At 38.1% G+C, this 17,320-nt stretch overlaps 1 protein-coding gene across 5 annotated transcripts in view; it reads right to left on the reverse strand.

Annotated features, from left to right (window-relative positions):
• Positions 1-17,320, reverse strand: part of CACNA2D1 (calcium voltage-gated channel auxiliary subunit alpha2delta 1) — a 439,415-nt gene that overhangs the window by 45,868 nt on the left and 376,227 nt on the right. For 2 of the 5 annotated variants that reach the window (XM_029077600.2, XM_029077599.2), the window contains exons 18-21: positions 16,102-16,176; positions 7,513-7,569; positions 5,248-5,319; positions 1,668-1,729 (exon numbers count right to left, since the gene is read on the reverse strand). In XM_029077600.2, the coding sequence (XP_028933433.1) occupies positions 1,668-1,729; positions 5,248-5,319; positions 7,513-7,569; positions 16,102-16,176 (266 nt within the window). Of the gene's footprint in view, positions 1-1,667; positions 1,730-5,247; positions 5,320-7,512; positions 7,585-16,101; positions 16,177-17,320 lie in introns of all 5 variants that reach the window. The other 3 variants (XM_007670954.4, XM_007670953.4, XM_029077601.2) reach the window with 2 other exon arrangements.

The raw sequence follows: 17,320 nt of genomic DNA on the forward strand, positions 1-17,320 counted from the left end.
TGAATGGTATGGGGGAAAAAAATCTTAGTCAATGCCTTGACTGTGAAAAATGGAAAATTTCAAGTAATATTGCCCCCAAAATAAACTATCTGTGAGAAAGCGAAGGGACTGGAGCAGTATGAAAAATGTCAGGTTGGAAAATTGGAATGGAACAGAAGTAACATATCAGCTCTATTCAAAAATGAAATAAGACAAAAGAAGTTTTCCTCTGCTTATCACTTTCAACCTCAATTTTGCTTCTCTTACTTAAAACTATCAGCCTAAGAGGTAAAGACCATTAGTTTGCTCTTCGCTTTTCTAAATAAAGAAGTTTTTATAGTTAAAGATATTGGTTCTGACAGTGAAATACTATCCTATCCTGATTGAGGGTGCAATGGAAAATGCCCTATATGCGAATGATAGCCTAGTAACGTATTATGGTACAGAAAGACTGTGTGCTTGCAACTTTCTCAGTCTTTGATTCAGCTCCTTCCTCTTCCCTAGATGAGTGAAGAAAGGGCATGGCATTCTCAAAGATCTTCTAAGATCTCTCTCTATTGCCACAGCTTCTGATCGCAGGAAAAGAAGGCCATGTTTAGGAAGCAGGGGAGAATGAGGAAAAGCTGTAGCTCTGGCCAGAAACAATGCAACCAAGGCCAAGCCCTTCTAAAGATCATAAGAAATGTTCCCCTAGGGTGTTTCTAATGACTATACCAGCTCTGCTGTGCAAAAACCTTCAGGCTTCTTGGAGGAACAGTGCGAGGTAGTGGAAAGAACACAGATTAGGACTGAAGAGACCTGGGCTCTAAAGAGAAGCAGCGTGGCTTAGTAGAAAGAGCGCGGGCTTGGGAGTCGGAGGCCATGGGTTCTAATCCCGGCTCTGCCACTTTTCAGCTGTGTGACTTTAGGCAAGTCACAACTTCTCTGTGCCTCTGTTCCCTCATCTGTAAAATGGAGATTAAGCTGTAAGCCCCACATTGGACAACCTCATTACCTTGTATCTATCCCAGCATTTAGAACAGTGCTTGGCACCTAGTAAACACTTAAGATAGTAAAAGCTTAAGAAATATCATCATATCATTAATCTCAGCTCTGACAATCGCTTAATTTTTCTGTGCTGCGGTTTCTTAATCTGTCAGATGGGGATTAAATAGTTGATCGCCCCAGCCCTGAACCCCTCCAGCCTAGACTGTGGGACAGGGGCTGACTCCAATCTGATTACTGATTATAATATTCCTGTCTCAAAGTTTAGCCAAGAGCTTGGCTCATAATAAGGACTTAAACATCATCATCATTATCATTATTATTATTATTATGCAGAGTCCTCTGAGAGGAAGCCATGGGGTTGACTTCTGGAGGATGTCAGTCAGACTGTAAGCCTGTCCATGGGGAGGGATTGTCTTTATCTGTTGCCAAATTGTACTTCCAAGCGCTTAGTACTGTGCTCTGCACATAGTAAGCGCTCAATAAATATTATTGAATGAATGAATGAATACCTTGAAAAAATTATTGGAAGATTTTTAAATTTGAAAGAGAATCTCTGATGATCTATATGAGAAGGCACTAGGCATGACTAATGAAGTGTGTTTAAAATGGATTCTTTTGGGGAAACAGATTTCCTCAATTGCCAATAGGATCCCCAAATCAAGCACATTTCTCATAAGTACAAAATTTGAACAGAAAGTTACCTGTAATCTGTGCCATTGACGGGGGTCCATGTATACGTCCTGCTTCCTTTGTCAATATATCGCTGAAAAAGGTTTTAGACAAAACAAATAAAAAATAACATTACCCCTTGAGGTACCAAAATCTAAGTGGACACTGGGTGGAATGGGGAATCAATGCATTTAGATTGTGAGCACCTGGTGGATGGCTAGGGACCATGTCTCAAACTCTCACCATATTTTTTTTCCCAGATCCTAGTACCATGGTCTTCACACAGTAAGCACTTAATAAATGCAATTACAACTTAGTCAACACCAGCATCTTTCAATAAAAGTAGGACCCAACAAATAGACAAGGTCTAATCAAAACATTATCTCTGGGATTTAGATACCATTACCATTAGGATATTGCTTCTTATGTAGAGGCAGAGTTTTATGTTAAGAAGGTGTGGGACAACCGGGTTCCCTCTTCAGAGGGGGATGACATGAGAAGAAGGTCTCATTTTCTTCATCCGTAAAATGGGGATTCAATTAGCCTGTCCTCCCTCCTACATAGACTGTGAGCCCCAGGTAGTACAGGGACTGTATCTGACCTGATTAACTTGTATCCACCCCAGCACTTAGATCAGTAAGCATTTAACATAATAAGAGCATAGCAAGCACTTAATAAATACCATAATAATAATGAAAGTTTGCACTCTGTGGAGAGCAAAGAGGAGGGGAGAGTTGAAGATATGCTAGAGAAGCATAGCTCTATCCACATGGAAGAAAGTTTGATGGAGTGGAAGAGGAAGAGGTGGAGAGGCTCCATCCAACCGATCTCCATTTCCATGCAGCTCTCCTCTGAATTGGTGCCTCCTGGCTTAACAAGGTGACAACAAAGTGACAATATTCAACCAAGAAAACCTCTCAGGTACTAGACATGCATTTGGTGCCTTCTAGCCATGACCCATTAAGCCTTTTAGCATGTGCATTTGAAAGGAGTCTTTCTCTGCATGAGATGAGATGAATTTTAGTTTCTTAAAGATAGATATGAGAGGGGTTGAAACAGCTTAAAAGTTTCTGTCCATCTCATCCTGGGTCTTTCGTTTAGCCCATAGAGTGTGACGGTCATGATATGTTCTCAAAATATTTTGTCTAGCAGTTATTTAATGGAGGTAATAAAACAATAAAATCAATAAGGGAACACAATAAGAACCTTTTTTGAAATGCAAATCAAGTGATTAAATATTCTGCAAACATTGTCAGGAGATTTAAAAGAAAAATTCCACAGTGACCCTTTACACACAGATTAAGCATTAACTGCCACAAGTCTTTCAGTTTGGCCACTATGAAAGAAATTTCTTCACAGTCTTATAACTTGGCCTCAAGTTTCTTGGCTGGAGCCTGGTCTTCAGTCTCAGAAGGTCTTTTTGTGGCTTTGGAGCTGTGTTAGCATTTCAAATTATTTGAAAGTCAACATAAAAGGGAGATTTTAAGGTGGCTCCTTATATTTAAAAGATGGTTTGGTTTTCCTTTTGAATCTGTTTCACCTCATTTAGAAATGGCTCGTCAGAGTACGTTTATTTGGAATCAAAAGCCTGCCTGTCTGTTCAAGATATACCTTGACTGACTATATACTTCTGAAAAATTATGTTATGTCTGCCTCCCCAGCTAGACCGTAAACTTCTTGTGGGGGGAATCGTATCTTTAAATTCTAGGGTACTCTCCCAAACACTTGGTATGTGATCAATAAGTATTACTGATTGATGGGACATGAAGCAGGGCTTCTAGGGGAGCACTCTCTGCTTAGATTTGTGACTAAGATGTGCAACTCAGAAATTTTCCAGCTTCTTAAAAACCCAAATGATTTTTCAGTAAGCAGCTGGAATGCTAGAAGCCAAAAATTTGGGATTGCCCCAGCTAAAATGGGCCATATATAGTCATCATGGTTACCTACCCACCTGCAACATTAATTTTTCTCTACATCCTATACTGCCAGAACATGTGTTTTCACTATATGTTTTGGCTAGCACATGGTTAGGGATTGAGGGAATGTTCATATGACAGTGTGAGCCTGTTTGGTTACAGGCTGGTGTGGTTTCAGAAGAAACAGCTTTTACTGTGTGAGCGTTGAGTTGGATATTATAAGCACCACTGTATGAGTTTTTCTTTACGTGGTGTTTTGTGAAAATGCAATCTTGATATTTTAGGAGAACTGGGTGATGTATAAAACTGTCCTTTCTGCTCAAAGAAGATGTGATGGATGTTGAAATTAATCCATGACACTTGTGCAACTGGAAAGAACAAATGTGAAAACCACGGTCCCGACCACATTGTTTACCCACAAAGCTGTTCTTTTTTTCTTTTTTTACTGTCCAAAGAAAAACAATATGCCCAAAGCTTAAGTTGCAGCTGTAAAAGGGAACATAACATCTATATTGCCAAAATGTTTGCTTCCACCTGCCCATGACAGGCAAGCTTTAAAATTGCTTTCCCCGAATATTTTTCAAGCTTTATTTTTCCTTCCTATCCAGCCAGAATACAATGTGCAACTACATCTTCATAAAAAAATATTGGTTCTAATGATGGTGTAACGATTACTGATTTGAATGCCAGAAGAGGACTCCAGGTAAAAAGCTTTAAATCTCTAGATTTTTAACAGATTGAAAGAGATTAGAGTATAAGGCATTGTAGTTAGTGTAGAAGAGTGGAGAAACGAAAATTGGGCAGACTTTTTGGACCAGCTCCAGAATTGAGTCTGGGGAATATCTGCAATCCAGGGAAAGTCTGACACGTGTCTGGGGCACATTCCCCTACCCCATCCCCTGGCCTCTTATATTGATCCAAGTTTCCTTCCCCAGGGTGAATTCCAGCATCCCTTGCTGGGCAGTTGGCAGTTTCAGGAATATCATTCTGGTTCACAGCTCTGCTTCTGAGGGGGAAAAGAACAGAGCCGGATCAACCAGCAATACCTCTGAATTTAAAACACTTTCTCAGCTTGAGTGTGGTATCTCTAATTCCAAAGTCCCACAAATTTTTCCCTGACAGTTCTCTAAAAATGACAGTGCCTCCCTGCTCTGCTCAGTCCTGAAACTGAATGTTCCATAGTCCACCCTTTCCGCTCTCGGTTCTTACAGAGGGCTAACTCACCTTTAAGAACCAGAGGTTCTATCTAATAATCCTCCAGTGGTCAAGAGTGTGCATCTACGGTAGGAAGGCACAGGTAACAAGTAAAGGCCCTAACCTAAGTACTAATGCTCAGCACCTCTGCAAACTTATTCAGGCAAGGATGAATTAGACAATAATCCTGAGTGTACGTTCTCAAAAGATTTACCACCAAGACAATATATCCCCATGATGATCTGATTATTGAAGAACATTTCATTGTCATGTTTGCAAAACAAAGGTAAAATATGTTAATGCACATCAAAAAAGATAACAAGATAGCCCTTACTTTTTCTATTAAAAACATGTAACATTTAGGAAACATTTCAGGCAAAGAAGGTTGGAATTTTTAAAACATATTACTTGAAATTCCAGGTGGTATAAATATAAGGTGGTACATATGTGTTTTTCTGTGGTATTTGATTTAAAAAAAAATAATTTTGCACTTCTGCTTTACCTCATCTTGAGATTTAACCAGCGTCCTAAATGTTCTTTCCCCACTTTCTCCATCGATCATTTTATTTCGAATCTAAAGGAAAACAAGATAAATGTTTCTATTACACAAGGCAAACTGTATAATCACCATGGTATATTTGGGAGAATGACTCCAGGACTTATTCATCTTGCTTAGAAGAGTTATAACACAAATAGTCATGTAACTTGCAGCTGCTTTCTGTAGATCTATCTATTAAAGTTAGTTGTCATGTCACACAATCATTTTGGGTTACTGAAACCATTCAAAACACCTTTAAAACAAGGTTGTCCATCCATTATTTAATTATTTTTGAAATATTGCCACATGAGAGGAATTCATTATATCTTAGCAGATAACCATATTCAACAGGAAAGAAGCTGAGTAGAAGCTGAATCACATGGTCACTGATAGCATACAGTATGGAATATCTCAAAGTTATCTGACAATATGTTTAACCAATTAAAACTATTTTCTAAGGCTTGGCTTTACTGTACTATTGCCTTACAGTAATTTTTTATGCATTCATATTAACTTATACATTTGTTTATATTTTAAGAGTTTGGCTAAATATATGGGAGATGAGTTTTTATAAAAGATTAAATTGGGCTCTCAGGGGTGCCTTTTTCTTATGATTTTCCCTTTCCTTAGAAAATTAAAATATATCATAATACCTATCTAGAAAATACATATCTAGAACAATTCAAACTTATCCTTGTCTCTTAGGCATGAATTACTTTCTAAAGAAAATTTCTCATCTATTGCCCTTGATTAAGGTTGAAGTAAGGGGTTCTTGGGGTGGCAATTAAATTCTTTAAAAATATTCTGGTTTTTTTATGGCACTTACGGGGGTGTGGCTGAAAAGAAACAGAGAGATGGGTATAAAGGCCAGAGCTACACTGTCAGATTAATAATAACTCATGAGCGAGTTAAAAAAAAGAGTTCTGGCTTTGATTTCTGGAGAAAATAGTATTTTGACTTGAAATATTCACACGCTTGAGACCAAAGAGTAATTTGAGGCCAAGTTTATGCGTCATTTGCTAATATGGATTTAGTAGTACCCACAAGCACTGTTCAGGATTAACATTAGGCTGATAAAATACAGTTTTTAGTCTCTGCCTCAGCTGCAGTTTACATATCCGAAAAGGACAAATGAAAGCTAGCTGATCTAAAGCAGTGAATTTAAACCTGGGAGAATGAGATTCATAATTTAATGATTCTTATTGGCCTATACTTATTTCCAGACTATCAGGAATTACTTCTGGCTAAAAATATCATCTTCAATCTGAACCCAGCTCTGGAGGGGCTAGAGATTTCAAACCAAGTATAGTTTGAACTTTCCCCTGTCGACTGTGACACTTATAGGAAGGGAACATGTCTGCCACCTCTGTATTGTGCTCTCCCAAATGCTTAGTACAGTGCTCTGCACATGGTAAGTGCTCAGTAAATACCACTGACTGATTGATTAGGATTCCCAAAGGCCCCATGCATGCTGATTCCAAAGACCTTGGGACTACCTCCATCTTCTCACAGATGGGCTGAAATTCAGGTTTTGTGGAAAACAAAAACCAAAAAGGCAATTAGCCTTTTAATGGGGGCTGTTTTCTACTTGTTACCTTCCAAACATCAATCTTCCTGTGTGCTTTTGTGTCACTGAAGTAGAAGTTTATCCAGGGAACTTACATGTAAAGGTTAAAGTTCTCTGTTATTAGTATAGAAACAGTAAATAGAGAGCAGCTAGATTGAAATGACTGTTGTCTACAGCCAAGGGAAAAACTCTTGGTTATGCAAAATGGTATACACCCTGTAGTATCTTAAATGATCCACCAAAATTGACTGAGTGCTCAAGAGTGTAACTAGAAAAATCAGAGTCAGTAAGAACTATGCAGGAATTAAAGTCTGTATAATTAAACACAAAAAAAAATCAGTAGAAGAAGTGAGGAGCAACATGGCATAATGGAAATAGCACAGACCTTGGAGTTAGAGGACCTATATTCAAATTGGCTGTGTGATCCCTGGCAAGTCACTTAATTTTTCTATGCCTCAGTTACCTCATCTGTAAAATGGGGTTTAAAACCATGAGCCCCATGTGGGACAGGGACGGTATGTAACCTGATGAGCTTATATCTACCCAGCGCTTAGAACTGTGCTTAATAAACACCAAAATTATTAGAATTAGCCTCCAAAACTGCATTTTGACTTACTAAAGGAAACTGTGCTACATCAAATGAAACAATTCATCCAACTCACCTCCACTTTAATGTCATTCTCCAGCTCAGCATCTAGAAAATCCAGTGTGACTGGCTCCTGGGATTTAGGGTTCTAGGGTGGGAAACAGTGATTGCTCAACATACATCACAATATTATGTGAATATAATAATTTGAGGAAAACAAACACAACTAACCTTCATGAAATGTACTTACCTATTACATTTTTAACATATTTATAGTAATATTTTCTTTCACGTAAAAGGAACTAAAAATAAGTGATCATTCTTAATGAATTCACACTCTAACATCTGGGAACAATATCTAATCTGTCACTGTTCCTGTTGAAAGAGGGGGTTGGTTTGGTTCTTGGAAAAAAGGAAAGGCAAAGCAGCCAAGAAATGCCATGCTTTTCGGACGACATTTTCTTTCTCCAACCGTGGAGAGGACAACTTTCTGCATTAAAATGTAGGCCTAGATTGTCCTCATGGACAGTGGCGCATTTCATATCCATGGGTCAACCAACTCCTCTCCTTCGCCTAGTCTTGAGCCAAGGGATAAGGAAGAGAATTGTGGAAAGAGGCTCTTTTCCTTGTTGAGAAGCAGTTTGGCCTAGACTGTAAGCTTGTCTTCTAGACTGTAAGAAGGGCAGTATATGTGTCTGTTTATTGTTGTATTGTACTCTCCCAGGCACTTAGTACAGTGCTCTACACACAGTAAACACTCAATAACTATGATTGACTGGAAGTCAGGAGACCTGGGTTCTACGCCGGCTCCACCGCTTGCCTGCTGTGTAACTTTGGGCAAGTCACTTAACTCCTCTATTCTTCAGTTTTCTCATCTGGAAATAGGGATTAGACTCTGAGCCCCTTGTGGGACAGGAACTTGGTCTGAGTTGATTAAATTGTATGTTTCCCAACATATAGCATAGTGCTTGGCAACTAGTAAGCACTTAGTACCATTGATATTATTATTGTTCTGGGGACTGTGTATCAGATCAAGGGAAAGATGAAAACCTCCCCCAACCCCCCCTTTTTTTTGGCACCCAAATGGGACTTTTTGATATCATATGACTTCAGATGGAGTTCTGTTTAATGGGATTCCCTTCAAAACTCGATTTTCCTGAACTCTTAGATACATCTATATCGACAAAATTGTTTTACTGTCATCAATTCCTTCTACTTATTGGATTCTTTGCCTCCTTTTTTGGAGTAAACTGGTCTTCATGGAAAATGAACTAAATCTATTAGTATCCAGGGCTATGGTATGTAACATATTTTAAAAAATGACCACTCAACTTGTTGGACCTGAGTGACTAGAGTAGAATTTATTCATTACCAGATTGGATCTAATTAAAATACAAACATAAACAATCAAACACAAAGCTGGCTATGGTCTTCAAGCCCAGCATGCAAAGCAAAAATGTTTTCTTGCATAATTCCCATAATTGCTAATGTTTGTGGATTTTATTAGTTGGACTAAATTGCCTCTTATCAAAAGGGTATTGTTTCCTTTTCATCCCACCTGACATGATAGGAGAATTTAGTCCTGTGCTTTCTATCATCTGGAAAGAAAACTGGGTTCGATCAAGCCAAATTACAATTAAACACAGCTATTTTCATATGCATGCATGGTTTATGCATTATCTTTTTAAACATCTCCAGCTACAGGATTGGAAATATTAGATTTTAGGGCAACTAACTGATTGACTATTAAACAGAATTTGACTCTTTTCCCCTCTCCTCTCACAGCTCCAGGTATACACTCATTTTTAAAAATGACACTTTTCTAACAGTGGCGCCATAAGCTTCATCAGATAATTGATAAAAATGATTGGGGCTTATCAAGATTTTACCATTTTAAAAATGGGAATTGCCTATTCCACACTGATGTTTACCTTCATTACATAGACCCCCAAAACACATCTGAAGCGGGATTTTAAAATGCAGGCACTGATAAATATATACAAACAATAATTATTGATAAACAAAAATAAGAACAATGTCTTACATGCAGTGCATAATGAATAACATGATCAAACCAACCAGCATGCATGGAGGCATTGGCATGGAAGAATTGGCATTATGATGATCACGTCCCATTCCAACATACAAGGACAGAGAGAAGAAAATGAAATGGTAAAAACAAAGCTGTCAAATTGATGCAGAACATTTATGTCAAATGGCAACCTGGCAAATGGTGACTAAAACTTGCACATCATTCTAGGATGGCTCTCATGGATCTGCTAAAAAAATGTTTCCCCATGATGGACTTTTTTGCTCTTATTTTTCAGAAAGATGCCTCAAAATATTGCTAGCTTGCCATTCTGCACTCTTACCAAAGCAACAAGCAAAGATTCCATCCAGACTGCCTTGGGTTTTTTCCCCCCTACTCCATCATGCACTAGGAGCTACTTCCATAATTAAAATAGGCTAAAATTCCAACCACCACAATTGAGATAAATGGGAGGAAAATCTACCAGAAATGACACATGCAAGTAGGTTAGTGTAAAAATTACAAAATGATAGGGAAATGCCCATGAAACCATGAAAACTGGTAAAAACAAAGACAAAAAGCCATCAAGAATTGGTGCAGCGACACAACAGAAGTAAAATTCCCTTCAGTTTGTCAAAATTGACTTATCCACATTTTGAATAGCACCTAAGTTAGTAGGAGGTGTAGAATAATTATGTGGTTCCCTAGAAGATAGCAGCTGTTTGGTCCTATGCATTCTCTTCAGATCAAGTAAACCTATTCATGTTGGGTTTTTTCTTTAAGGGGGACTGTACCCTTTAATCATATTTACCAAACAATGCCTACTATTGTGGATGCTTTTACTTCTCTTTCAATTGTTAACCTAATATAATTTTTATCATATTTGTTGATTTTTTATTTTCAAAAAATTAGAAGGTAAATTCTGTAAAAAAAACACAAAACCTGTTGAATTACATTTCAATGCTTCCTCATTCTAGAAAGCTTAATTAATATTACCTATGCTAAAACTGTTACGCTAAAGTCTGTGAACTATATTTACTTAAGGCAGGTTCCAAAAGAAACCAAGTACTAGGGATGCTTTTTTTAAAACCTTTGGACCTTCTCCCACTGAATAAAATGTAAATCATTCTCATTATTTTAAAAAGTTAATATGAACACAAGGAAACATTAACCAGAGGCAAAACTCAACTATTTATTTTCCCCTCATTTGATTTGCAGAAATCTAGAGAAAAGTTCCAGGTTGGAAGAACTGTATTTTAGCAGAATACTTGTATCACACTCTTACTTCAACCCAGAGTTTTTCAGCTAATATAGCAGAGGAAGCTTGTTAGGACATTAGCATTTGCATAACCATATTTATTACTTGTCCTTGATATTTGGCTTTTTTTTGAAAGTCTGTTTAGAAATGAATCTCTTTTTAAAAAGCAACACAGCTACTACTAGCAGTTAGACAAGGAAATAGTCATCCTCAGCTGTCACAACTGGCAGTTTTGCTAACATCTAATGAGGATGATATCCATTTCATGCTTTGGATGTTTTCTGTCATGTACAGTCTCCTTGTACAATGAATAGTAGCTTTTCAGAACAAACTTTTGCTCTTAGCACAGTAAAGGCGCTTAAAAGCACTAACAATCACCTCCATTCACAGTTACCTGAACATTGGGCCATCTTTTTCTTAAATTAACTGTTGGTATACCCACACCAATGTGCTGAAGCAATAGAAAAGCAGTAATACATCATTCTACTGATTAGCCCTCAGAAAATCTAGCATCTTGACCAAGTGGAAAGAGGGAGTCAGGGGACATGAGTTCTAATCCCACTAGTGCTACTTGTCTGCTGTGTGACCTTGGGCATGTCACTTACCATCTAAAAATGGGGATCCAATACCTGTTCTCCCTCCCCCTTAAACAATCCCATGTAAAACAGGATCTGGGTCAACCCCGATAATCTTGTATCTATCCCTGCACTTAGTACAGTGCTTGGCAAATAGTAAGCCTTTAAAAATTATTTCTGGTGGGCTTTGTAAGTGTATAGATTCATCCCCCATAAAGTATTTTCCTGGAACTATGAGTCTCCGTCTGAACAATTCAGAGCTGTGGTTTGGTGCAGATAGGGAGGGTGGGAAGGACAAGGGAACAAAGGGCATTTAAAAAGATGCTTTAAGTGAACAGAGGGGTCTTTTGTTACCAGAAAATCTTGTTTTTTCAGACAGCCTTTGGCATATGACAACTCTATTTGTTTTCTGAAAAAATGGATATATGAGTTCAGTAGAAAAAGTGGTTTGGAGAAACTGACTCCAATCTGTTGGTTCACTGTGGGCAGGAAGTACGTCTACCAACTCTGTTGGATTGTACTCTCCCAAGTGCTCATTAACAGTGCTCTGCACACAGTAAGCACTCAATAATTATCACTGATAAATTGATTGTACATTCTGCTTTTCCTCCGCTCTTCTAGAAATTAGAGTCTCCATGATGTTAGGATATTGCATTTAAATTTAGTGGCTGTAAAAAAACAGCTTTACCTAAAGAGAAATACAGTCAGGTCAGGGGGGAATAATCCTGGACTGATAGGTATCCGTTGCAACCAGCAATTCAGTGACCCTTCACTTCTCCAGGTCCCCACTTCACTATGTGAAATATGGAAATAATGGGAAGATTGCCCTGCATCGGCTTTGGTTTAGCTGTCCTTCCTCCGATCTGCTACCACAAGGAAAGGGATGGTGTTTTCTCCCTGCACAAGAGCTGCCCTCCCTGCTATCCTCCCAGGTCTACAAAATGGTTTTCTGGGGCAGACACCAGGCACAGACAATGCTGTTGATGGTTTGTGTGAGTACTAGTGCTGCTTTCTCAGAACTGTGCCCCTACCCAGGGGAGCTGGGAGTCCCACTTTGCATTATGCCTCTCTCCCCTCAGCCCCGAAAATCTGGTCACTGTTGTTGCTATTGTTATTATCAGATAGTTTCATGACTTGCTGAATCATGAGTAGGAGCCTCTAGACTGTAAGCTCGCTTGGGGCAGCAAATGCTTCTGTTATATTGTTATAGTGTATTTTCCCAGGTGTGTAGTACAGTGTTCTGCACACAGTAAGTACTCAATAAATACAATTGCTGGATTGATTGATTGTAGAGGAAGAGAAGTGACAATAATACCTCATGCAAAAACTTCAATTCTATCCTCTGAATATATTTATTTAGTCATATTATCTGCCCCCTCCTCTAGACTGTAAGCTCATTGTGGGCCAGAAATGTGACCACTTATTGTTGTATTGTACTCTCCCAGGCACTTAGTACAGTGCTCTGCATACAGTAAGCAATCAATAAATTTGATTGAATGAATGAATCAGAAAATGGACAATTTCCTGAGATGCAAGTGCTTCTTTGGATTGGACCGTGTCTCTTATATTATCTGTACTCTCCCAAGTGCTTAGTACAGTGCCTTGCACACAGTAAACACTCAATATATATGATTGAGTGTTCGGGAAGCAGCGTGGCTCAGTAGAAAGAGCCTGGACTTCGAAGTCAGAGGTAATGGGTTCGACTCCCAGCTCTGCCACTTGTCAGCTGTGTGACTGTGGGTAAGTCACTTCACTTCTCTGTGCCTCAGTTACCTCATCTGTAAAATGGGGATTAACTGTGAGCCTCACATGGGACAACCTGATGACCCTGTATCTACCCCAGCGCTTAGAACAGTGCTCTGCACATAGTAAGCGCTTAACAAATACCAACATTATTATTATTATCATTGATTGATTGGCTACATCAGTGAAAAATAATATCAGCTACCCACAACACAGTACACTCTGAAAGAGAGCTCAGTAACTCACTGAGAAGAATGAATTGATGATGTACTATGCTGTAGTTTCCAAGGAAATTTTTTTTACAGGCAGAGTTGCACAATACAGACATTCTTAATTTTACATGTTTACTGATAGGGTTTTATAAATCCAGGAATTATCTCAAAAACCCAATTTGTGTTGGACCAGTTTGGAATTCAGATTATAGGTCATAGGAAGAATAAACAGAAGGCACTCAGAAGAAAATTACTTGCCCGTCAGCAAACTTTCACCTCTTTAAAGATAAATTGGAATTTTGTCTCAGTTCTATTGGAAAATTTCTGGTAAAAAGGTTACAATATAGTTAGTATATTAAGTGCTAATATGCATATCATTTTAAAATTACATTCAAATTGACAATATTGACACATAAGAGGCCTTAATATAACTATACAACTTCAGTTTTAGAAGGTATGTCTTTATCAATCTGAACAGAATTCAGTATCCAAAACATATCTGTGAATTGTACTGTGTATAAATATTAATACAATTTTGGAACAAGGTTAGTACTTATTCTTAGAAGTCTGTTTGGGAAAAAAAAGTACAAAAGGGGTCATTCTTGACATATAACTTTTAAAGAATCTTCTGAAACAGCCTCTTACTTCTCTGGACCGACTTTAAAATTCCTGTTTAATTTTTAAAAAATCCTTCTCAATAGCATTAAGTATTGAGTTACAATTTGGGAAAATAATCTCCTAATTACAGTGGGGATTTCTACAGAATCCATGTTAATTCATTTTGACTAAAGGGTTGGAGTGAGTCAAATATTAATCAGAACATCAGAATGGTTCATTTTCCTTTGAAACATTTGGAGCTATTATAATACTTCCTGCCCAACGATCTGATTTTTGGGAGAAGTGTTCTTTACTGTAAATAATTCATTCCTTTTCAGGATGAAGGTCTTAGCTTCAGAAGATCCATGTTAAATGGTCTATGATTCTAAGACAACACAAGTTTCTTTAGTCTTATTTAAGGGACAGATGGGTATTTCAAAATTCTCATTCCCTCTGAATTTTTTTTTTAACACTATTGTCAGGCATCATATAAAATGGCAAACAATGCTTGTGCCATTTTCTCGATACCTCTTTTGTGAAGGGCTGGCATGATAAAACATAGAGTTCTGAATATGCTGAACAGAAGTTTGCTTGCACATACAGACTCAAAATATCTACTGCCTAGTAAATAGAGTAATGTGAAAGGTTTTGAGTGAATTTGGAAGTGAAAGCCAAATTTGGAGTAGATTGAATATTCTAAGCACTTTCAGTTAAAGAATAAAATCTTGAAGAACATATTCACCTTCCACCAGTTTTAGGTTCTTAGGTAAAAAGATGGAGGGAACCTGAATTTAAAGTTTAACAGCCTTATAGCTTTGGGGATTGTGGTGCACTGATGAATGGAAATGGAAAATCACCAATACTGTAATTAATGTATGTCACCACTGTAATTACTCATTTTCTGGGAAGAATGCAGGAGGTTAATTATTCAGAGGAATGCTGACTCAGAAAGTCTTCTAAACTTCATCAAAACTTAATGCCTCCCATCCATCTGCCTAGAAGGGAGAGCATTTGCTAATGTAGCAAGGAGTGTGGTCCGCACACACAAACTACTCTCCTTTTCCCTTCCATATCACTCACATGAGGAATTTTACAATGCCACAAATTCCCAAACATGGAGCATTAAGTCAGTAACAGGTAAAGAGCTCATATTTTGTTTGGCTCTCTAGTTCCCTCCCAAAGCCAATGTCCTTCTTTCAAGCCCTGAGGTAAAGTCATCAGAATGCCAGATTTGCTACATTGCCATCTTTTTCAGGGAAATTATACAGTCATCCCAAAGAATACAATCTAAAGACTTTGTGGTTACAGAGGAATGGAATGGGCATCGGGAAGAAATTATAAGGTCTGTAGAAATTCCTAGATTGATCTGAACCTGATAGAATTTTCTGCACTCCATCAATTCATGAGGGAAAATTATGCTACTGGGATCTTGAGCTCTCCAGACAAAAGTTGCTAAATTGTGAGAGTCATAAATACTTCTCCAGTTTTATGCCCTGTCAGATGCTTCACTACTACCTCCATGTTAACAATGGAATTTCAGTAGGACCACATTTTTCTTCCACTATTGGCATCATTTTTATGATGTCCACTGAAAAAATAATTGTGGGTTGTTGGTTTTTGTTTTTTTTTTTTTTACATTAGGGGAAGAACGTTCCAGAAGATTTATGAAAATTTCATGAATTACCCAGGAATGGGTAATAAAAGGAAACCACCTGCAATGTGAACATTTTTTCTTTTTGATGACACTGGTGTATGGGGGGGTGTAACCTGGAATTTGGAGCGAACTGGTAAGAGGAAGAGTCAATTTAGTTGGCAGAATTAGCTTCCTTTCAAAGTCATACCTGGAGTCAGCCCTATTGATAGGTCATATAACAATCACATGACTCATAGTATTTACCCTGAAAAGGCTTAAAACAATGCAGGGGAGATCAGGAACATCAAAAAATGTGGGAAAAAGCAAATGGAACTTGAGATGGGGTTAAGATGGAGTAGGAGGATAAAGCCACATGTAATATCTGATACTGATTTTAAGGATTCAGCTGTCACACATTTATGAACTATTTACAATTTATTTTAAATATTTCTATGTGCGTGTTTTAAATATCCATTATTCTGTGTCAAGGAAATTAGCTAATCGACTACTGCCTTATATTCAGAACAACAATGTAAAATGACCAAAGATGCCAAACCAGGCTCAGAACTGCTGTTGCAGAATCTCATTGTAGTGGTAGAAAACGGGAGATTTTCATACCTTTGGCTGAAGATTTGGATGAAGTAATACATAACCGTTTGGGTCAATGGCAAAATAATAGCCATTTGGGCACAGCTGGAAAGAGACAACATATACTGTTTAGACCATTACATCCAGAAGCACAAGACTGTGTAAATATTAGCATAAAATAGCAAAATAATAATAATAAGGATAAGTGGTATTTGTTAAGATCTCATTTGCAAAATGTGCAAGAGAAAATTGAAGGAATCATGACTGGGGATTTCATCTGCATGGAAGAGTCCTTGTTTTTCCCACAGACTTTTAGAAACTGCAAGATAAGCAGTTTTTGTTGAAAGCTACCACTCTCTCTGGTCCCCACTTCATGGCAGATGAAAAAATTTTTCCCAGAATCTTCTCTCTTCCCAACAAAAAGAAAATTGCACACACATAAGACTGCATAACCTCTCCTTCTGTACCCCAAATCACTTCCTTCCCACTCCAACACACAGTACTAAACAACATAGAGCATAACTAACATCAATTTTAAAACCACCCCATCCACATTTTATTAGTAGCCCACATAGAAACAGACTTATTATCTACGGATTGAAAAGGGATTTGCAAGTAGCTGTACTGATTTCCACTTAACTGATGTCCTGAGAGGCTCTGGTTTCTTGGGAGACAATATGACCTGGTAGAAAGGGAACAAGTTCTGACCGGGTTCTACTCAAAGACCTTCCCTCTCCTTAGGCGGGCAACACACTGTCAGTTGGTGAAGGGGCATATTAAATATTCAAAGCCCCTTATAATTGTGTCAATTGTAGATGAGAAGCAGCATGGTTTAGTGGATTGAGCATGGCCCTGGGAGTCAAAGGCATCTGGGTTCTAACTCCAGCTCTGCCACATGTCTGCTGGGTGACCTGGAGCAAGTCACTTAACTTCTCTGGCCTCAGTCCCCCTAGTCTGTAAAATGGGAATGAAGACTGTGAGCCCCTTGTGGGACATAGACTGTGTCTAAACTGATTATCTTGTATCTATCCCAGTGCTTAGAACAGTGCTTGACACATAGTAAGCATTTAACAAGTACCATAATTACTTTTTTTTTAAATTAGCATTAGTATTACAGAGCTTTGGGCATGTGCACTGAGACAAGCAGAAATAAACAAAGTCCAAGATTTCATTGTGGAAGTCTGGGACTTGTTTTTCACAGAAATATGAGAATGGCCTCCCCTACCTGTAATTTCATTTTATTTTCCAT

The sequence above is a fragment of the Ornithorhynchus anatinus genome, chromosome 13 (genome assembly GCF_004115215.2).
Source record: "Ornithorhynchus anatinus isolate Pmale09 chromosome 13, mOrnAna1.pri.v4, whole genome shotgun sequence".
Classification (NCBI taxonomy): Eukaryota; Metazoa; Chordata; class Mammalia; order Monotremata; family Ornithorhynchidae; genus Ornithorhynchus; species Ornithorhynchus anatinus.